The sequence below is a fragment of the Bos mutus genome, chromosome 7, assembly GCF_027580195.1.
Source record: "Bos mutus isolate GX-2022 chromosome 7, NWIPB_WYAK_1.1, whole genome shotgun sequence".
NCBI lineage: Eukaryota > Metazoa > Chordata > Mammalia > Artiodactyla > Bovidae > Bos > Bos mutus.
Window position 1 is genome coordinate 93,875,654 of NC_091623.1, and position 23,021 is coordinate 93,898,674.

The window sequence follows — 23,021 nt, forward strand, 5'->3', positions numbered from 1 at the left end:
CAGTCAGTTGTGTCCAATTCTTTGCAACCCCATAGACTATACAGTCCATGGAATTCTCTAGGCCAGAATACTGGAGTGGGTAGCCTTCCCTTCTCCAGTGGATCTTCCTGACCCAGGAATCAAACCTGGGTCTCCTGCATTGCAGGCAGATTCTTTACCAACTGAGCCATCAGGGAAGCCCTGATGTGTATCATATTGGTCAATACTTACCATCTTAGCAGTGATGCTTACCCATCTGAAATATAGTTTAAACATTTCACTGAAAGTAGAGAAGACATTGTTGCTATTCACAGAACTTTGAGGCTGTTGGATGAAAGCAGAGCAGCCTGCAGGGATGCATGTAGAGCCATAATTGTCTTGGGGGTGGAGAGGGGCTGCTTTGGAAACCACCCATTTAGCCATTCCTCCTTTTTTCCTTTCAATTCATTCTTTTCTCTTAAAGTGTTCACTCTTTTGATCCGACTCTGCCAGCCAACTACAAATGGAATGCTATTATATATGAGGGGTATTTTGCCAATTTCATGTTTTTGTCAAGCATGAAGCCATTTTCACTGCAATAAGGGAGTAGAAACGGTGTTTAGTCCAATAGCACTGTCATAGGTTCTTCTCCTTTTTCTTCCTCTCTCTTGCTTTTTCCCCCTTCTTCCAGTTTAGTAATTTGGGTGGTGAATCAAGGGAGAAGCTTTTATTTTTTTTTTCTCTATTGTAACCATTGCTTTTCCCCCCACATGCTCAAGCCTCAATATATTCATTTGTGGTTGGATTTTCTGAGTGGGAAAAAGAAGAGTGTCTTTTAGCCTAGCTGAACTGACCCTTACTTGTGTGGGCGCAGCAGAGTGCTAAAGTGAAGATTATGGGCTCTGCAGCCACCTTGAGTTCCTTTCTGGCTCTGTCCTTCATTAGAGTGTGACCTCAAGCAAATTACTTAATTTTTCAGTGCTTCAGTTTCCTCATCTGTAAAATGACAGTGATAGTCTTACCTACTTGTCTCAAGGCTTTCTCTTGAAGATTACACATAAACACTTAGTGTTTCAAAGTTTCAAATCTGGCTTCTCACTGGATAGGCATTCCCAGAAAGATGTTAAATATGGTTGGTGAACATGACCCCAGTCAGTACATGGAAAAATTTATTTTAAACTCTCATTCTGGTGCCAGCCATTGGTACAGCCCAGCAAAGCTGTATTTATGGCTCTGATGGGTTTCCTTGGCAGAGGCCTCCTGAGCACCATCCAGACTGGTCCCGTCTCACTGAGTTCAGGTGGTAACCAGGCAACACACACACACAGTCTGACTTAGAAAACTCATGGCCAGTGGTGATGGGGATTCCCCTCACCATTTCCCCACTCCATACTAAAGATGAATTTGAAGCTGGTGGAAGGAACCACATTGACAACCCTTGAAACTTAACTTGCCTTGGGTGACCACAAAAAATGTATAGTTCTAGCAACTTCATTTCTAGCTAATCCTTCTTGGCCCCAGGGCTTGGAGCTCCTCTAACCCTGAGAGAATGGTAGAGAAATAAGTGATATTTACTGCAGCTTGGGTGCCCACTCACACAATGACTTTCCTAATTGGTAACCTCAGGCCTTCCCAGTCCCTGCCTGTGTGCTGCAGGGGACTCACTCCAAGATCCAGATCCAGCTCACAGTCCTGAGACACTCATGAGAAGGGAAGCAGTCAGTGTAGAAATGTTCCATGGATTAGTTGTGAACATAATCACTTAGAGGAGAGAGTTCTGTGTGGCCTCCTGTCAGAGGGGTGTCTAGAGCTGGCCTTGCAGACAGGTGAGCTTTGGATGGTTAAGGGAGGACTTGCCAGGCAGGCCTAACCCGTGGAAGCAAATGAGTGTGGTGAGTTTTGCTATAGTTTCCAAGGAGGCTCTCAACCTGTCATGCCCAGAGTTGCTTATAGGGAAATAATAGAAATTAAGTAACAGTCTATTTTGAATTTATCTGTAGATTTGAAGTATATCATAATTTTTTTTAAAGTAGAAATGGAAAGAACAAAGAATAACCAGAAGAAAAAATTAGCCCTTGAAATACAGGTGGAAGAGACAGGTTCCTTGCCCCAGGTAGAAGCAGGCCACTAGAGATTCCTGAACATGACACCTGGTGACACCAGCAACTTACAGTGTGACTTTAAATTGGCACTTGCTGCTGCTTCCACATTGTTATCACCACTGTCTTGACTGCCCCTGTGGACAATACCAGCTGTCATTTATTAAGCCATTGTTTCCATCCAAGAGATCAATTCACCTGGTTTTACTTTATCGGCCTTAAACAAAGAGTTGGACATGACTTAGTGACTGAACAACAAACTTTATGAAGCAGATACTGTTGCTCATGTTTTACAGGTGAAGAAAGGGATTTAGAGAAGCCAAGTGACCTGCCTGCTCTCATCCTGCTGGGAATCTCTGTCTGACTCCACCCCCTGTACTATAGTGTCTCCCTTAGCCTTTATTTCTCTGTATTTATAAACTGGACATAATATTTGTACTCTTTACCTGTAGAAGGAAGCTTTTCAAACTGTAAGTCATGACACATTAGTGAATTGTGAAATTGATTTAGTAGATAGAAAAATGAATAGAATCAAAACAATTTATCACACTATTTCTGAAACTTGTGTTTCTGATATGCGTGTGTGTATGTGTGTATACCTCTCTCTATGTGTGTATATATATATATATATATATGTATGTATGTGCTAGTGAAATGTTACATGGGAAGATCTATTTCCTACCGTGGGTCCTTGTCAAGGTTTGACAGCTACTGTTCTAGACATATTATATGAAATTCAAGCAAACATAAAAACATGGTGCAGAGCTCCTTGTAAACTCTAAAACACCTCACAAGTCTAAGTTATCATTTCTTAACACTGGAAGCTGAAGCAAACAAGCAAAGCATGGCTGACAGTGTTGCTGTGCTGGAACCGCCACCCAGGTCAACTCATTGTGTCCTGTGGAGCCAGGCTGCAGCTTTGATGCTCCATGACCCAGCACTGCAGGCCTCAAGATGAAACCTGTTTGCAAACCTAGCAACAGGCTGAGGTATTGTTGGTACATCAGGACCAATCTGTAGTTATAAAGTACTACTCAGCACTTCCACAGCTCCAGCTCTCATTTAAACGCTAGAAAAACAGATGTGATCCTTAAGACAGCATGGGCGTCTCTGCATTTCTGGCCCCAAAATAGTTGGCTCCTATTTCTCTCCTCCTAATACTCCCCCATTACCATCTTCATCTGGAAGTAATCTTCTGCCTCTCAAAGGATGTCAGACCAATCCAGAGCCCTCATCCATTTTCCCTGGAAGCAAAGGTAGCAAGAGGCCCCTTTGCCATGGCCGTGTTCCTTGGAACGTGCTCTTTCCTCATTAACCATAATTCCTGAGGGAACTACAGGGAACATGGGGTGTCGACCCCCACCAACTGCCCTGAAGTCATGTCCCTTGGGGGATGCCCTGTTTCTCAGCTGTTGTGGCAAACTCTTATGGGTCACAAAAGGAAGCAGGCCTTTCCCAGGTTAAAATCACATGTGGAACTGTTTCTCTTCTGCCTGCAAAGGAAGTCTGTAGAACTGGCAGTAATGTAAGAAGGCTCACAGAGGAGTCCGTGTGGCCCTAGGCAAGGCCTATCAAAGACTTCCTTGGTGGAATGTGCAGTCATGCACAGGAGAATTTTGTGTGTGGATTTTAAGTCAAGACTCAACATGACATTCTGGGCTGTGAGGAAGAGCTCAAGCACCTCAGTTACCAGCCCAGAAAGCAAGTTCTCCATGTTTTATAGACCTCACTAATGAATGAGTCCTGTGGCCTCAACTGGACCAGGCTCCCCAGCACTCTGCCAGCCTGCCTCCCACACACAGGTAAATGCATCAAGCTGTAATGGATGGCTGGTGCTAGCAAGAGGCTGAAGTCTGTGCCTTTCTTTCTGGGATTCAGAGTGATCTCCAGCTATTAATAATTCATTCTTAAATAATGAACATAGCTATACCAAGTTGTGAGCAGTAATAATCAAGGGATAGATAATTTGTTGCTTCAGTGTGCCAGAAGATAATGGTAGTTAGTCGTAAAAGGTGCAGCCTTTTTCCCCAAAATTTTATGATTTACATCAGTGTGTTGTAAGTTCTAAAATAAAATGGATCGTTAAAAAGGAAATGAATTATGTTAGGTAGCCTCAAGCTTATTATGCTTATTCACAGTTACCATACCTTTTTTCCAAATGCCTTTGGGTCACTGGGGTCTGCAAATCAGAGTAACTATTGCTCATTAATTAAATCTAAGGAGTGGAACACAGTTCCAGACTTTGAAAAGTTGAGGTACATTCCCCCAAAATCATCAGTAATAATTTGAGGTTTTCCAAGTAAGTAGCTGGGTTGTGAATAATTGTTTAATGTTTACTCAGAAACTCCCATCATCTTTTAACACCACGGTGAACATTTATTGTGTTTCTCCTGAGCCAGGCACTGCTCTCAGCACTGGTGTTACCAACTAAAATAAAAACAGTCTCTATCCTAAGGCAACAGTTGAGACACTAATAACTTGTAATAAATCCAGGGCCAACACGCCTGCCTTCATCAAGCAGTGGAGGGTTGGGAAGAGACTAGTCAGAGACTTTGGAAAGAAAGGGCACCATTGGAACTGTGCCTTGCAGATCAGCAGTTTGCCAAGCAAAAGAAGGAAGGGTAAGAGGACATTGCAGGGCAAGGATTGACAAAGGCAGATAGATATGAAAGTAGACAGAAGATGGGTAGTGAATGATTAATAGAATCATCATCACTGCATTTCCCATGTTATATCCATTTAATCTTCATAGGAACCTCATGATGTAGATTAGAAATGAAACTCGCCCTATTTTTAAAAGATGAGGAATCCAAAGCTTAAACATTAAGGCCCTTTTCCAAGGACCAGATCTGGGAGGAGGCAGAAGGCTTAGAAGTGAGTTGGAGAAAGCTGTGCTAGGTTATAGGAGTTTGGCATTAGAAACAATGGAGCCCATCAACGGTTTATAGTCACCATTATCAGAACATTCCAACCGTGGAAGCATTCCTGAACATACCCTGTGTCATACACATGCACTGTGTCACTGTGTTCTCTCCCAGCGACCAAGTGAGGCGTGAAGCCATTGTAGTTTTCAACAGAGGACTGACTTGAGCGGCGCTGAATTGGCAGACAGAAGCTGGTGGGGGCAGGCGGGACGTAGCTGAACCCAGAGAGTCTAGTCTGGGAGCCCTGTTAAGACGCAGTTGCTTTAGTCAGATGCCCTGTTGAGAAGCGTGATGGTGAAAGTGATCATTATCCAAACCCTATATTTTTATATTGGTCTACAATTTAAAAGTGCTTTCATATATAAATAGCTTGTTGATTCACATACACAAGGGACTTTTGTGACAAGAGGGTAAGTCTAGTGACTTGGCTCATTTAGCAGGGGAAATATAAGAGCATGGAATTCACTTCCTGCACAAAGGAGCTGATGTTGAAAGTAGTGGTGTTACAAGCATCTTGTAAATATGCAGACATGGTGATTCTAGCTGAGACTCAGAACCAAATCTTTTCCCCTTTGCCAGGTAAAACCTTGACTATCTGCTTTAACACTTTCAGACTAGAAACCTGATACAGTTCTAGGTAGAATGGAAAACTATAAGTAATATCAGGAAATTCATCTAGATCTCAGGAAATGAAAATAGTCTTATGTGGACCAGAAACAGGACAAGGCTTCAGTGGCAGAATCTCCTTGCTACAGGTGTTGCTTAGCAATAAAAAAGCAAATTCCCTTCTTTATTGGGCTGTTCCACAGTCAGGCTTCACAGACGTACCCATCTCTTTCAGAGGAGGGGTTTTTTATGAAATTAGACTTTTAGCCATAGAAAATGAAAGAAAAATACGTTTCTCGTGATAAAATCAGTTAATATAGTATTCAGTAAAGGCTCAGTTTCAAAACCAGTACTTAAAGTCAAATCTCTTTTTTCTCCTACAAAATAGAAGTATCCAGGAGAAACAGTGCAAACATTTATAGAATTGTATAGAAAAAAAAAATCTGTATAAATAGCACTAAATGCTAGGGAGGTATGTCTGTGCAAACTGCCACCACTGTCCAATTTCTCTCTAGTTTCTAGTAATGAATAGTTTCCTTCTTCCAACAGGTGATTTAGGGAAGCCCCCTAATATTTTCTTAACAATACTGAATGGCCTTAACTTTTAATTTAACTCGTTGTCAATAGATAACTTTGTATATTATTATACGTGGGGCTAGCAAATGAACAGTGAAGTTTTATGACTAGGTCATGGTGACCTGGGTGTGGATTTCAGATATATGTTTTGGTTAGTTGATTATACAAAAATATGCTTATGTGTTTAGAAGCTTACTCAGACCCGATACTCCTGGCCCTGTGTGTTTCTTGGATTTTGAGTATAAGTGATAATATAAACAGCTATATACATGGATCTAAGTAGTGCATGTTTATTTCTGTTCATGCCACGTGTCTGGCTTAATACAAGCCACGTGTCTGATGTGATGGGACTTAAATACTTTGAGCCTAAAGTGCTGAATTTCCTGACTGAGATCTACTCATTTAAAAAATTAGATCTATTTTGGGCTGTGTTTGCAAATGTATTAAAGCTGTCAGGAGTTTTTATATTTGCACTAGAGAAAATGCTAATGATCACAGTGGTTTAAGCAGCAGCCAAGGATAAAAGTTGTAACTAAGAGGGATTACCATAACCTGGATTTGCAGAACAAGGATTCAAATGTGCAAAGGTTCATATTTTGGAAGGCAAGCCGTTTTGGTTGGTTGGTTATTAGTTTCTTTTAGGCAAAATGGGAATTGTAAAGAGTGTCATATCATGAAATAGCAAAATAGCCTAACACTGGAGATTTCTGAAACTTTGGTAGATGAGACTATGAGTAAAAAAGTCTCTCTTTGGACTCCAGCAGCTAGGTCTGGCTTTGGACTCCAGACCCCTAGGTCTGGCTCCTACCAGATGAGGTGTCTGAAGGTGAGACGGGTGTAGGAAGTCAGTTGTCTGTCATTTACTATTTCTCTCATTTGTGCCATTTCTTTTGCTTCCTCCCAGTGTTGCTAACAACCACAAGCAGAATTTGATGACAGTGGCAAACCTCGGCGTGGTGTTTGGACCCACCCTGCTGCGTCCTCAGGAAGAAACTGTAGCAGCCATAATGGATATCAAGTTTCAGAACATAGTCATTGAGATCCTAATAGAAAATCATGAAAAGGTAATATATTGTTTGTCATTGCAAGTGGAGAATGTACCTGGGGGGAGCTGAGTGAGAACTGGCCTACAGGGTTGACTCAGGTTTGCGTTGCTGGTGGCTCTTACCCTGTGGTGATGCTGACGAAGTTGCTGATGGCGGTGGTGATGGTGGTGGTGATAGTCATCTTGGGATGGCTGCAGTGACAACGGTGGCGGTTGTGGTGGTGGGAGCAGTGGGCAACATAATGAGCATTTCTTTTGTAATAGGAACTGTGCTAAGCACTTTATATATGTTGTCCTTTTAACCTCACAACTATCTGATGAAGGAGGTACTACTTGGAGCCTCATTTTGAAAATGCCTTTTAGACATTTTTTTACTTTTTTTTCTTTTCTATGAATTTTTGAGTTTTTAAATATTAGGGATAGTAATCAATTTTCATGTGCATTGCAAATATTTTTCCTAATATAGTTTCCTTATAATTTTATAAATGCTGTATTGTTTTACACTGTGTATGTGGGTGGGTGCATGCTTAGTTTTCTTCCTTTAGGGCACTGAAGTTTCTAGTCTGTCTTAAGAGGGTTGCCCTCCCTGCTTAATGATGTATGTCAACACAGCTGCCCTTAAAAACTGGGCTAAGGGGGCAGAAAGCAGCATGCACCCATCGGTCCCACCTCAGTTTCTGGTAGCAAATCCCTATGAATCTCCTCAGCATCTGCAAGGCCCCTTAGGGCAGCATTTGACAGTCCAAGGTGCTGAGATATAATGAAATCCTAAATAAAACCTTTACCTAGAATGGTGAATTAATTGTGCTAGATTACCTGCCAAATGAATCTAGCATCTGACCACTAGCCACCTGCACTGACAACACAAGACCGTAAGGCATCACAGCTCTTGTCTGGGTTTGTAGAGGAACCTCCTCATTTGTTTCCTTGCTTCCACCATTGGCCTGTCCATTCTGAAGTCAGCCCCTAGAATGAGATGTTTTTAGTGTTAGATCACATCATGTCAATTGTCTGCTAAGAACTGTCCAGTGTCTTCACATTTCAGAGTGAAACTCAGAGCCCTTATAGGAGCCTGGAATGTCCTCCACGGTCTCTGCTCTCCCCTCTGCTACTGCCTCATGTCATCTCCTACAGCCGTCTCCTCCAGCTCCTGCCTACAGCCACTTTGACCGCCTCACGGTTCCTTGCCCACGGCACACACTCACACCTCAAGGCCTCTGCGACTGCTGTTTGTGGTGCCTGGAACACTCTTCCTCCTTTAAGCCTGAGTGAGGCTCACCCTTATCTCTCCATGTGAAACTGTGGACAGCCCCACCTCCAGCACTCCCCCTGCCCCTGAGGGTGCTTTCTCTGTCTCCACAGCACTTAGCACTTTCTAGTGTACTGTATATCATTTACTTGTTGATTACATCTGTTGCCTTTCTGACCTCTTCTAGAACATATGTAACATGAAAGCAGACAAATTTGGGCTATTTTGTTTCTGTAGTTCTTCAGTACATGCTTAGTACATGCGTGTTGGGTGAATGATGGTAGCTAGCCTCCAGACTGGCTCCTGGTGACCCTCGTTTCCTGGTATTCAGCCCCTTGTGTGTTCTCTTCCAACTATGAATAAGAAATCAACACTAATCCCAGTGTGATCAGTAGGAAGTGATAATGAGAAACTGTGACAGTAACAGGCTTGACTTTGGAGACCAATCCTGAGACTTGGTAGCGTTTGCTGTGGTGTGGATTTTCTCACTCTGGGGGAAGCAAGCCACATGTTGTGAGGATGGTCACACAGCCCAGTGGGGAGAAAGTGAGGCTGCCTGCCAACAATCAGACCAGCATGCCAGCCATGTGAGTCTGTTATTTTGGAAGTGACTTCTCCAGCCCTGGTCATACTTTCAGATGATGTGGCCCCAACCAACATCTTTAGTACAGCCTCATAAGAGACCACTGAGCTAAGTCTGTCCTGAATTCCTGACCCATTGAAAGTGGGAGAGATATTAAATATTTTAAGCCACTGAGTTGGGGGGAGGGGTAAGTTATTACACAGCATTAGTAACTACTAAAGAACCTCTGAATATAGACTTTCACGGAGTAATTGAGGTATCCTGGAAAATTGTGTAGACAACATAGCTTTTTTCTTACATGGTTAATAAAGAGATCTGAGGTCAGATAATTTACTTGAAGAAATTATCTTCTCTCTGTCTCAACCTTTGGACTTTGTCCAGCCAGTTCCTTCATATATAGTAAGTCAGGTATAGATGATTATGTTCTGTATGATTAAAATGAAATTGTAAAAAGGAAATATAATTGAATATCATGTTTCTAAACAAGTTAATAGCATGATTTCTAAAAGCAAACCGCTTGGATGTAAATCTATTACCTCTTGTCAGCTGTGTGACCATGAACAGATTACTCAACCTCTCTATGCTCATAAAAATACTTTCAGTACAGTGTGACTTCTGTGACAAATAACCCTTCCAAAAGTGACTCAGGACAATAGTAGTCTCTGTCTTCCTCACATACCAGTTCACTGTGGGTATTCTGTTGGTTGGATCCTACACAGTGATTCAGCAATCCAGGTTCCTTCTCTCTTGTAGTTTTGCCTTCTGCTCTGCAGATCTCTGCAATCAGCCATTTGGTGAGGGAAATGAGAGGGCATGGAAGATTGGGTAAGATTATGTGGGCCAAACCTAGAAGGTGCTTTCCTTATTCTCTTCCACTTTCCATTGGCCAGAACTCAGTCATGTGGCTACCTCTAACTGCAAGGAAGACTGGGAAAGCCCCTAACCATGCAGAGCAAAGGGAAAGAAGTTTGATGACCAATCAGCCAGCGGGCCACATCCCTTTAGTTGGTTTGTTGTGAGGGTGAGATAAGGTGATTTATTAAAGGTCTTAGCCAAGAATCTAACAAGGAATGTCACTAACTGTAAACTATTCTTTTCAGCAGTCTGAGCAGATTTCTCTGAAGATAGAGCATAAATACATCTACGAGTATTGCATGTGCCCCCTTGCTCAAAATAATACTTTTTAAACATAATATTTTCTCAAATAAATAACATTAAATATTGAGACAGAGCTCTAAGGAGTAAGTGCTTTGGTTATGTTTCATGTCTGGGCTTATAGCAGGCAGCATCTAGTAGGTTTTGAACTGTAATAATTTTTGGTGTCTTTGGGCCTTCAAAACCAGGAAACATTAAAAAGTAACATGATAGGAAAAAGATTGGATACTGCTAATAGCATTATTGAGACTTGTGTCAACAAGCGCCATCCCACTTGAGCACAAAATTCAGAAATAGAAATGAAATATGAAATGCAGGGTCAGGCCTGCAAGTATACGGGCAGGAACTGGTGAGAATACTCATCCGATTTTTTGGATCATAAATTATGTTCCTCTCTACTGTGTATCTGGTGAGGCATATATTAAAAGAGCGTTGCAGTGCTTTATTACATGTTATTTTTCATTAGTTTCTGCCAGAGAGTGGGATGAATCACAGTGAGATTTATGTTCCTGTGGGAGCTGGTGCAGGAGTGTCAGTGGAAACATTCTTGGGATGAAGACTACAGTGGAGTGTGTGTCTCCAGTCCTGAGGGAGCTCCCGTGCCACTTTGATAGAGATTTTTAACCTGGGGTCTATGATGGGCCAAAGCTAGTGCAAGACCTGTGTTTGTACATGATTTGGGGGAGAAAGTCTTTAACATTCATCAGGCTTGCCTTTCTGATAAAAACAACTTAGACTAAGGCAGCTTGACTCCTTTTCAAATGTTGCTTCAGGTCTGGTGTGGTATAAAGTCAGCAGATGCTGTGTTAGTCTCCTTTGGAAGCCTGTGATGTTCACCTCACAGAACTCATGCTCTGAGAGCCCTTAGCTTTAGAGACAATGCTTTGGATGAATTTACTGCTAAGGGAATTCAGTTTTATTCATCAACAGACCTTGTTTATGTCCTCAGATAAATACTGTTATCTTTCTTTAAAATTCACAATATGGAAATGTTCAGTTCAGTTCAGTTGCTCAGTCATGTCCGACTCTTTGCGACCCCATGGACTGCAGCCAGGCCCCCCTGTCCATCACCAACTCCCGGAGTTCACCCAGACTCACGTCCATCGAGTCAGTGATGCCATCCAGCCATCTCATCCTCTGTCGTCCCCTTCTCCTCCTGCCCCCAATCCCTCCCAGCATCAGTCTTTTCCAATGAGTCAACTCCTCGCATGAGGTGGCCAAAGTACTGGAGTTTCAGCTTCAGCATCATTCCTTCCATTAACAGTATTTAATGAGCATTCCTTTGGTGGTGGTGGTTTAGTCGCTAAGTCGTGTCAATCTCTTGCGACCCCACTGACTGTAGCCTGCCAGGCTCCTTTGTCTACGGGATTCTCTAGGCAAGACTACTGGAGTGGGTTGCAGTTAAGGATCCTTCTCCAGGGGATCTTCCTGATCCAGGGATTGAACCCGGGTCTCCTGCATTGCAGGCAGATTCTCTACCAACTGAGCTATGAGGGAAGCCCTTAGGCTTGGCTATAATTTTCTAGAAACATAAACACACACACAAATCTCTTGAGTGACCACTTTTCTAACTTTGTTGTCAGAAGTTGCACAAAATCCTGAGACACCAGATGAAGAAGTGCTGTCTAACAGCATTATTTCAATCTGTCCCCCAACAGGCATTTGATAGCATATGTCCTCTTGCTTGAAACAAGCCGTCATACAGGTCTTAAGTGTATGTCCCCCCAGTTAGTGGTATAATACCCTCTCCCATGTTGTTATGGGCATTTTATATAGGATGTGTAGTTTGTGCCTTGGAATAAAATTGAGAGGGGCCCAGGAATAAGTATTGGAAGACAGCACAGAGAGAGGGTATAGAAACCCAGGCATGTAGCCTCTTTGGAGCCACTTGGTGGGGGGAACCATAAGATGTGTCTTTCGGTTATCACTTTGTAACAGATCATCTGCAGACCTAGTGACATAAAATAGCAATAATTTTTTTGCTCACAACTCTGTGTACCAGAACTGTGGGGAGGGCTCACCTGTGTTCTGTATAATATCTGCTGGAGTGGTTTTAGTGCAGCTGGTAGATCCAAGATGGCCTTATTCCACATGTCTGGGACCTTGGTGCCACCTGTTGCTGGGACACCTTGGTCCTCCTCCACTTGTCCTCTTTCTCCACCTGCTCTCTCATCATTTAGTAGTCTAGGCCAAACTTTCAAAAGGACAAGCACCAGAAGCCACAAGGCCTCAGAAGTTCTAGGCCTAGAATAGAATAGACAAAGTGTCACTTCGACTGGATTCTGTTGGTCAAAGCAACAAGTCCAGCCAGACTGAAGGGGCAGGAAAGAGACCCCCCACCATGGGAAGAGCAGTGTGCCCACAGATGTGGGAGGAGTTGTGGGCTGCTGTCTGCAGACCATCTCCCAGAATGCCTCAGTCCCCATCACTGGCAGGTTCGCATGTAGCTTCCTTTTCTTATTGGTGCTGCAACTCCTCAGCATGTATATGGAAAATGCTCTTCTGTTTCTCCTCAGTATTGCCGTTTTTACGTGGCCAGGGAGCATCCAACATTTGGTAATAGTGGCAGGTTCAGTCCTCACATACCCTTTGGGAGCCTCGGTATGGAGTACTGACTCATTAATGTCTAAAATGGAAAACAGCTTTGTCTTTAAAATTGACATTTAGAAGAGAGGGAGAATTTTCTCCTGACGAGAAAACTCAGTTTCTTTTTCCTTATTAAACATATGTTTTCATGCATAGGGCCTTGCCTCTCTACTGTCCCCCCCTTCGCCTCCCACTTTCTCGTTGTTTACTGAGGATTAACACTACACATTCAGACAAAGGGTTAAAAATTAAAATGAACTCCTGGACTCCTTTATGTTATCTCTGGCACATCTGCACAGCCTCAAGACAGCACCTATTTGTCTAGAAACATCCCCTGCTTAGCATCATTGTCTCATCTCAAGAACTTAACCTGTTTCTTGTTTGTGGGAGCCTTCATGATGTGTTTCTCACAGACATGGTTTGGTCAGATTAAGTTCACTAACTATATACCTTGTTGTGATGCTCCAGAAACTTTGTTGTTCACCTCCTGCACAGCCCTGAGTAGGGGAGCAATGTTTGGAACAATTTGTACCAAATAGATATCCCACAGTAAGTGAAGGCAGAGAGGAAAAAGCCAGAAGATACAAATTATGCATTGGTGTTCATGGTACTTGTTCTTTTTCCATGCTGGTAATACATACCGATTTATTTGCTCAGTTAAAGGTAATGGGTCTTTTTAATGTACATAGTCTAGCAGTAATAAGAATAGTGATATTAATAGCTAACTTTTACTTACAGCTTATTGTTCACAAGACATTGTGGTAAGCAGCCTTATATTTATCATATCATTTACTTTCCATAGCAGCATTATAAGGCCAATATTGTTAACTCTCTTTTATAAATTTTGAACCTGAAGTCCAGAGAGTTGAAGAAACAGCTTGTTATGAGAGTAACTAAGGTTGAATTTAGGACTCCTTTCACAATCCAAGCTACTAAAACCTATTCTTGTTAATCTCTAATGATGTCATTTATTGAACATCTACTGTTAACCAAAGATAAATGAGACAAGATCTTTTTTCCAATGGCTTTCTTGTTTTCTCAGGATATAACTTACCATAATACAGTTTGCTAAGTGACATTCAATAAAATGACTAAATTATATGGTACCACTGAGGAGAAATAATTTCATTCAGCTTGTACTGGCCTCTGACAGATAGGTAGAGGTTTTCTAGGCAGAGCAACAGTGGAGACAGTGGGAACAGCCTTCCAGAAGAACATTAATCAATTATCAACATTAATCAACTCGTATGTATTACAACAACACGGTTGTGGAAGAATCTTAGCTTGTATGTTAGCAAGTGGTCGGAGATGATGCCAGACAGTTGGATTGAGCCCCTCTGTCAGGGATCTTGAAAGCTATGGGAGAAAGGTTGACGTTTGCTCCAGAAAAATGGGACCTCTCAGGGATTCCAAGTAGAGGGGTAAAATGATTGTATCAGCACTTGAGAAAAACATCCCTGAAGCAGAACCAGATTGTACTTTGGTTGCTGATATCAAAATCACTCATTAGATAAATAACAAAACCATAGAGTTGATCATACTATTGTAAACTTGGGGCTATATATTTTTAAAGTCTTACTCAGAGACTGTAACCTTTAACCTATAGCCTTTACTTTATTATAGGCTAGGGTAGGATCCTAATGGCTTTTATTTGAGTTGTCTTGCCAGACTTCCCAAGTACTAGCTCATGGCATCATTTCCCATCAACAACTCCATACCCTGTACTCAGCATGGTTTATATGAAAGCGAAAGAACAGACTTGAGAGTCTGGCTCTTTTTGTGGTCAGATTTCAGAGTTGAAAGTTCAGAGGGCAAACACTTTGGCTGTTTCCTTGCTTATTTGAGGTAATAATTATTTTAAGTTGAACAGCTCATACCTTGTCACCTTAAGACATCGATCAGGCCCATACTTGGGGTTATAGTGGAAGTTACCAGTATTTATATGCATCTAGTTAAGATTTCAAAATACTGAATGCTGTCATTGTCCAAGATACCTGAAAGCCCAGAAATTCCGCAATTTCTTACAAAGTTTTTTCCATTTCTCTTTTTAAAGGTTACCTTGCCAGTGACTTTGAAAAATTTAAATGTCTAGAAAGAACAACCCTGTCAAGAAACAAACTGCCACCTTTTCAGAGCTTTGGTTAGACGTGAAATCTCAGGTTATGTGTATGTCTTCATCTTCCTGTTACTTTCTGACACATATTTAGTGGGATGGGACTGGCTTGTTCTTGGGCAGTCCATGGTGTTTCTTTTGGCCATACACTCAAAAAGGTTCCTGCACATGAAGCTGGACGTGGGTGTGCACAGGTGCCCAGGCACCTTGTGCTTTTATCAGTACTGCCCCTTTTAATGCCTATTGATGTTTTACAAAGTCAGTTACCGTGGTTCTTTTTCCAGTCCATCAATTGGCTTTGGAAGAGGTAGGAGAGTTGAGCTTTGAGTTGTTCATTCCCAGAAGTGCCCAAAGATCAGTGCCCCTTTTTCATACCTGTTAACTTTTAATCTTATGGTCAAGGGAAAGAGTAAGCAAATATGGATGGCCTCACTTAACACCTTTGTAAAAGCAGCAGGTCCTAAACCACCTTGCATTTCCATTAAAATGATAATGTTTCTTTCAAGATTGTCTTGATTTGAGTTGATTTGGGCCACCAAATTGCCTTGATCTGCTTTTAACAAAATATTGGTGCCATTGAAATCTATTGCGTTCATTGTTGGGGTTTGTACACAAAATGTAGATCAATTAATAGAATACAATTGATTTGAATAGTTTCTGTCAACTCACCAGTGTTGGGCAATTGTATTTCATTTTCTTGGTATTTCAAGCAGCTGTTGATATGCAGAATGGATGATGATGATGATGATGATGATGAAGAAGAATATCTGGACACTTTATTCCATGGAGATAACCCCTGTCACTATGGCCTGCTTGGGAAGCTAATCTTATGTCTCATGGCCATGGCTTTTTTCATTTGCTCATTGATTTTTTGTTATTGTTGTTGTTGTTACCTTTCCTTACATTGGTCCCCGAGGACATTCTTTTTGCATGCATGCTTAGTCATGTCCGATTCTTTGTGACCCAGCGACCCAATGGTCTGTCACCTGCCAGGTTCCTCTGTCCATGGGATTTCCCAAGCAAGAATACTAAAGTGGGTGCCATTTCTTACTCTAGGGGACCTTCCTGACCCAGGGATCAAACCTGCATCTCCTGTGTCTTCTGCATTGGCAGGTGGATTCTTTACCACTGTGCCACCTTCTTTTTGGTTCTATCCAGTTAGGTCTAGAAATAAGCTGGAATTACTTCTATGCTGGGCCAGAATGGTTCTGTCACAGACCTTTTTTCTATTTGTTGTGTCTAATGCCATGTAAACTGTTCTTCCTTAGTTTCATAGGTTGTGGATCTGAACATGTGTATTCCCCCCACCACCCTACCAGTAAAGCCCCAGAAAAACCAAGCATATTTGAGCTGTGAAGCTTCTTTAATGGTTCCCAAGTAATGATGGAGCTTTGTTATGTTACACTCTATTCCTCTCTGTCAGCAAAGATAATAGGAAATAGAATCATTTTGGAGATAAGGAAAATCAGAGCCTCCCATGGGTTACCCAGGCCAGCTATATAAATGGCCAGTTACTAAATGAAATTGGTTCCTTTTGAGGGACTTTTAATAAAACTCCACAAACTACTTTCCAAATTGTTGTTCTCTGGGCCAAAATGCTGATATCAACAGGACATTGGACTTCCAACTGTCCTTAAAAAACCTCTCTGTGCCTGTAGCCTCTGAATTTGGCTTCTTAACTGTTATATTAAATGAGCCCTGCTAAGACTTGCCTGGCTTTCCAGAAGAAAGGCACTGGATTTATGGCTTGCCGTGCCCGGAGCAATCCTGCTCTACAGCCTGTTGTTAAAAGAGTGGGCAGTGTGTAAGCTGGTATGTGTAGGCCTAGTCCTCCACCTCCAAAGCAGACACTCTTCAGATTAATAAGCCCATAACTTGTTATTTTTTATTGCTTGAAACCCTGATGCACCGTGTCTCAGGAAAGTGCTTAGTCTCCTCTCTCTAGAAGCCTTTCTCTTCTGCCTTGTAATCCCAGGCCTCTGTCGTTGATTTATTGTCTCAACTACTTTTCAGTTACAGACCAGGAACTCTTCATCATTACCTAATTTTCCTCTCATAAAAATCACAGCACATAATAAAGAGTAGACCACACACATTATGGGGAGGCTTCTAATCCTTGTAAATTGCAGAAGCATGTAACAGGTGGAATCAGAAAAGGTACAAAAATGTATATGTGACGTGGCTAAGAATAAATCCCACAAGTATCAACGGTCTCCAGTGTTGAGATGGGCCCAAGGGAGGGTCGGGGGGTGGGCAGTGAAATTTGAATTTTGTAGACAAGGGGGAAAGAACAGCACATTCTAACATTGCTGTAAGCATTTGAGATTGATGTTTTAAAAAGAACAGTAATTAAATTTGCACTTAAAAATTAAATCCTCTGCAGATAATTCATTGTTGAGTCTCCAGTTATTTTCCTTTTTATATTTTTTTATTGGATGCAATCATGGCTTTTGGGCCCTGAGTGTCAAACTGTGTTAGGTGCTTCTGTCCTCACCTCAGTCCCAGGAGTTTTTATAGATGCAGCATCTGAAGGTCAGAGTTGTATAACTTGTCCAAAGTCACAGAGCTAGTGAGTGACTAAAATCAGATCCATCAGACTCCAGAACTATAATCTTTGCATTTTGTCTTTTGTCTCTCAAATTAATAACAGATATAAAGGCCACAGGTTATTAAGACCCAGACAGTCCAGCTAAGCTGTCTTAAGTCCTAGTCCAACTGTACTCATCCATATGACCTTGAACAAATCAGTTCGTCTCAATGAGTCTCACCTATAAGATGACAGTGCTTAACTTGACATCTGCTTCTGTTGTGTCCAACTCTTTGTGACCCCATGGACTGTAGCCTGCCAGGCTCCTCTGTCCATGGAATTTTCCAGGCAAGAATACTGGAGTAGTTTGCCATCCCCTCCTTCAGGGGATCTTCCCGACCCAGGGACTGAACCCACGTCTCCTGTGTCTCCTGCATTGGCAGCTGGGTTCTTTACCAGTAGCGCCACCTGGGAAGCCCCAAGGATAATGGTAAATCCTGAGAGAAATTGAAAATGCTAGTTGCTCAGTTGTGTCCAACTCTCTGCCACCCCACAGACTATAGCCCACCAGGCTCCTCCATCCATGAGATTCTCCAGGCAAGAATACTGAAGTGGGTAGCCATTCCCTTCTACAGGGTATCTTTCCTACCCAGGGATTGAACCCTGGTCTCCTGCATTGCAGGCAGATTTTTTACTGTCTGAGCCACCAGGGAAGCCCAAGTCCTGAGATAATCCATGTGAATAACAGCATGATAAACACTCAACAAACTTTGAATATTTTTATTGTCCTTTACACTAACTCTACCTCCTGCCCACTCTTTATCAGGTTCTGTGCTCAGCATTTAATATACATTAACTTTTCAGTATCTCTGCAGGATAGGTGTTAGATTCCCATTTACGGAAGGGAAACAGCTCAGAGGGGTTAAGGCTTTTGCCCAAGTTGAACCCAAGTCTGTATGGCTCCAATGCCTATTTGCATTCTCCCCATAAAATGATGGTAAATTCCTTTCCTATATATTTATTTTTTTGGATGATGTTTAGGTTATTTTTTAAATTAATTTTTATTGGAGTCTAGTTGATTTACATTGTTGTTTCTTCTCAGTTATGCATATATCCACCCTTTTTTAGATTCTTTTCCCTTATAGCTCATTATAGAGTATTGAGTAACATTCCCTGTGCAATACAGTAGGTTCTTATTAGTTATCTATTTTCTGTATAGTAATATGCATATGCATATGTCAGTCTCAGTCTCTCCATTCATCCCTACCCCACATTCCCATTGGTAACCATAGTTTATATTATGTATCTGTGACTCTGTTTCTGTTTTGTAGATAAGTTCATTTGTATAATACCACTTCTTTAGATTCCACATATAAGTTGCATCTGTGACATGGCAATGATGCCACTGTCTGTGTTGGTGATGTTAGTCCTGCCCGCTGAGCAGCCAGACCAGGACTTAGCCCAGCTCTGTGTGAGGGCAGAGGCCAAGCCATCCCTGACCATTCTGCCACACAGCTGAAGGGGAAACAGTAGCCTGGTATTTACAGGTCTGCTCATTCCTCTTATAGGAATCTTGAAATTAGGGATACTTGGGAGAGTTATTTAGAATCATATTTTTATTTTATGGTCTTCTCCCTGTTAGCTTCCAGAAGGCTTAGAGCCTTCCTAATAACTTTTATTTCTAAGGCATTCCTAAGCCAGAATTCTTTTGTAAATTTGAACAGAATTAATGGGACACTTGGGGTATGGAATAAACCTTGCCCCCCCTCCCCGCTTTTGTGTTAATTTGGAAAGTCTCTGTGAGATGAGTAGATTGTTCAGCTACCTGGTAGAGCCCCATAAATCCATTGCTCAGAGATTACGTGAGCTCATACTTCCATTGTTCGGCAGAGATGTTGATTCTACTCATCAGAATGAAGGAAACTGCACAGGGTTCTTTTGAAGTCATCCCTTCCAAACAGATTAGGATTGGAATAACAGCAAAATTGTGAATCATTCGAATTCTCTTTAGAATTCCAGCTCACTTTATTTATTTATTTTTTCCTAATTTTATTTTATTTTTAAACTTTACATAATTGTATTAGTTTTGCCAAATATCAAAATGAATCCGCCACAGGTATACATGTGTTCCCCATCCTGAACCCTCCTCCCTCCTCCCTCCCCATACCATCCCTCTGGGTCATCCCAGTGCACTAGCCCCAAGCATCCAGTATCGTGCATCGAACCTGGACTGGCAACTCGTTTCTTACATGATATTTTACATGTTTCAATGCCATTCTCCCAAATCTTCCCACCCTCTCCCTCTCCCACAGAGTCCATAAGACTGTTCTATACATCAGTGTCTCTTTTGCTGTCTCGTAGCACACAGGCATCTCTTGGCCTGGCTGAGAAGTTGGCTCAACAGTGAGCAGCCTTTAAACAACTTGTATGTATTTGAGTTTCAGAGTTAAAGGAACAACAGTAGTTTGGGGAATGATTGCCCAGACTCCATAGTGAAAGTTTGTATCTTCTGTTCTGAATTGGTCAGATTTGCAGAAGTGCCCTCGTGCCTTGGAAAAATACATGTGTAATAATAATGATGATAGTCCTGTGTCTGGCGCTCCACATTTCATAGCAGGCCCACTTGCACATGTGTCCATTAGATCCTGAAAATAGCCCTGTCTAAGTTCTTCAAAAGCCTGGGCCTGGCTTGCACTGAGGCCCAGAGAGCTAGACTTCAGGACTATAGCTCTGGCCCATGGAGAAAATCTCCGTCTTCTAGAACTGATTCTAGTACGCTCCAATAGCTTTCCTTTTAGAGAGAATAGCCAATAAGCAGAATGTAATTCCCATGTCTCCTATTTATCAGTGTATAAACACGGTTTTGGAGGCAGTTTTCCACTCCTCTGTTTAAATCCGTAGTTCTTCCTTATGACTCACTTTTCTTTGTTTCTCTAGCATCTAGTAGTTTTTAGGAAAGAGGAAATGCTCACTTTTCTGGTGACAGTTGAAATGGAAATGCTGCATATGCATTATCGTTTTTCTTATTGTGGTTGTGCGAGGATCCCATTCTCAGTAGCTCACTCGGAAAAGAAAGACAAAATTTGGAAGCCAGACATAGGAGGTGGGGGCCTATCACTTAGTTTGAATTCACTTTCAGATATTTTTTGCTTGGAATTGCGGAACATGCTGTACTTAAGGCCAGAGGCAGAAGGGTGTTAAGAGACATCATCATTTGTTGAAATCTGTATTGTGGGTTTGGGCACCAGCTTTGGTAGTGTAGGTTGGCTGGAGAAGATGAGCTGAATGCTGAGAACTGCTGTGGAGATGGGGAGGGGAGTTGTTGGAAACTGCAGGTCTAGGGTTCCATCCAAGCCCCTCTCCTGCTGGGCCATGTGGTTCAGGAAATCTCTCCTTGTGGAATGGTCATCCTGCTTGGCTACACCGAGTTGACCTAGCACAGTGACTGGCAGATGCAAACACTGATATATAAGAGCAAGTGCCAGTGTTATTGGTGCACAGGGTATCATCTAGAAGCAGCCCTGGCTGGATTGGTGGGGCGCAGAACGAAGTGGGAGAGAGCTTCTTAGGTCTGTGCTTAGGTCTTAGCACTGTGGTCCTTGAGCTCAGCAACAACCATAGTTTCTCTTTTCTTTCCTCGAAGATCCTCAGAAGGAGCCTGGTGACATGTGTAGCATAGGTACTTATTTTGGGGGTTCAAGCTCCCCTGGAAGCTAGGGGGTTTTTGTTGTTTTTGCTTTAAGTTTCCTTTTTTCCTTACATCCTTACCCCAGATGAACTCAGCTATGTAGTGATTCATTTTATTTTGTGGAAAATTCAGTCCCTTGGGGGAAAATATGGTAATACTGTTTTCAGACAGCTGTGTTTGGAAGGGAGACTGACTGAACCAGCTGGCTGGCATCATTGGAACCCAAAGACCTGCCAACTCATGGAGAGCAGCTGTTTTGGCTGAAATTCTTATCATTCTTATGACTTAGCTTCCTATATCTCAGCTTCTGACTTCTGCTTTTTAATGCATGCACAAAAGAAAGAAAACCGTGGGAAAGATTCTCATGTGTCTAGAGCCACCCATAGGCGAGGGGCATGGGGGTGCCACCACTTTCCTCTCATCACTTGTGATTATTGGGAAACAGAAGATCCAGAAGACTCCAGAGTATGAGATGATAATGAATGGGTCAATAAATGTTGATATCTTAATACAGTGGGTATATTATGCATTCAAGAAGAATAAGGTTTGAAGATTTTTTTAATGAAGGGGGAAATGTTATAATACAATGTTAGAAGAAACATATAGGATACAAACTGTAAAAAGAATAGGATTCCAATTGTGGAGAAGTGTATTTTAACATTAAGTGAGATAACACATACAAAGCACTTGAGGTGGTACCTGACGTGGTCGATCCTCAGTTAATCACAGCTACTAGATGCAGACTGTCTAAACCACAGGAAGCATGTTGGCCTCAAGCACTGCTGTACCCAGAGTGCTGGTAGAAAGGAGATGCTCAAAAGATCTTTCCAGGCTGAATGAATTAGTGTTGTTGTTATTATATGCACTTAAAAAGAAACCTAGAAAATCTAGGGACACAGGTTTTCTATGTTATCATCTGTAATTATATTTGTAATTGTGGCAGTTTAACCTCTCTGCCTCAGTCCTTCATTATAAATGATGAGAACAGTACCTGACGCTCAGGGTCACTCAGAACTGAGTGAGCTACGTGGAAAACACATGCAGCGACTGGTCCTTAGGGAGCCAACGTTGCAGGGTGGTGACTGTAATCATGGTGAGCACCATGTAAGTGGTAGCTGTTATAATAATTCTGTCATACTTGGATCTGTAGGAAAAAAGACAAGCATTGTCATGAATTTTATCTGTCATTTTCTTCTCACCTTTTTTTTTTTTTTTTAAACCGTGGACCTGTTTTGTTTTGTTTTGCAACGAAAGCTTAAAACAAAAAAGCTCATGTGAAAATAAAATTCAAATGCTAACAGTGGTTATCTCTAGATAGTGGAATTGGGAGAGTTTTTCTGTTTTCTTCTTGAAGCTTTTCTACATTTTCCAAACAGTTTGTAGTATGTATGTTACTTCTGTCATCAAGAGTTGGGGAAAACAGCCTTTTTTTTTTCAGCTCAAAGATAACACAAAGCTGCTGAAGTATAAAAGATGGTCCAGCTAGAGATGATTGAGGATGAGAAAATGATGCCCTGTTCTGGGCTTCTTTGGTGTCATTTAAATGCATGTTTCACATCTTCAGAAAATTGTGAAGCAATTGTTAAGAACTGGGAAATAGACCCATGGACAGTGAAGAACAGGAAAATGATTTTGATTAATCAGTTCTAGATAAAGGTGATCAAAAAAATTTTAAGTCCTTTTCACAGACAGTGGCTACTTTTGTTGTTTTTGGAGAGAACAACAGAAAGCAGATCCATGCAAATGATAACAGAGGGGGTGGGAAGTGGAAGTGGATGGTTCCTGACCCTTGGGGTGTACTTCCAAAGGAGACTGTTCCCTGCCAGCTCCTAGAGATGCTTACAACAGAGTCCTGAACAGATGCTGATGGTCTTTTTCTTTTTCTTGCTGATTCTTAGACCCCACTAGACTT

The 23,021-nt window shown here is 41.9% G+C and overlaps 1 protein-coding gene across 5 annotated transcripts in view; it reads left to right on the top strand.

The window, feature by feature from the left end:
* ARHGAP26 (Rho GTPase activating protein 26) overlaps nucleotides 1-23,021 on the top strand; it is a 475,515-nt gene that overhangs the window by 361,719 nt on the left and 90,775 nt on the right. For all 5 annotated transcript variants that reach the window (XM_070374544.1, XM_005904294.3, XM_070374543.1 and 2 more), the window contains one exon: nucleotides 7,068-7,227. In XM_070374544.1, the coding sequence (XP_070230645.1) occupies nucleotides 7,068-7,227 (160 nt within the window). The remainder of the gene's footprint in view (nucleotides 1-7,067; nucleotides 7,228-23,021) is intronic.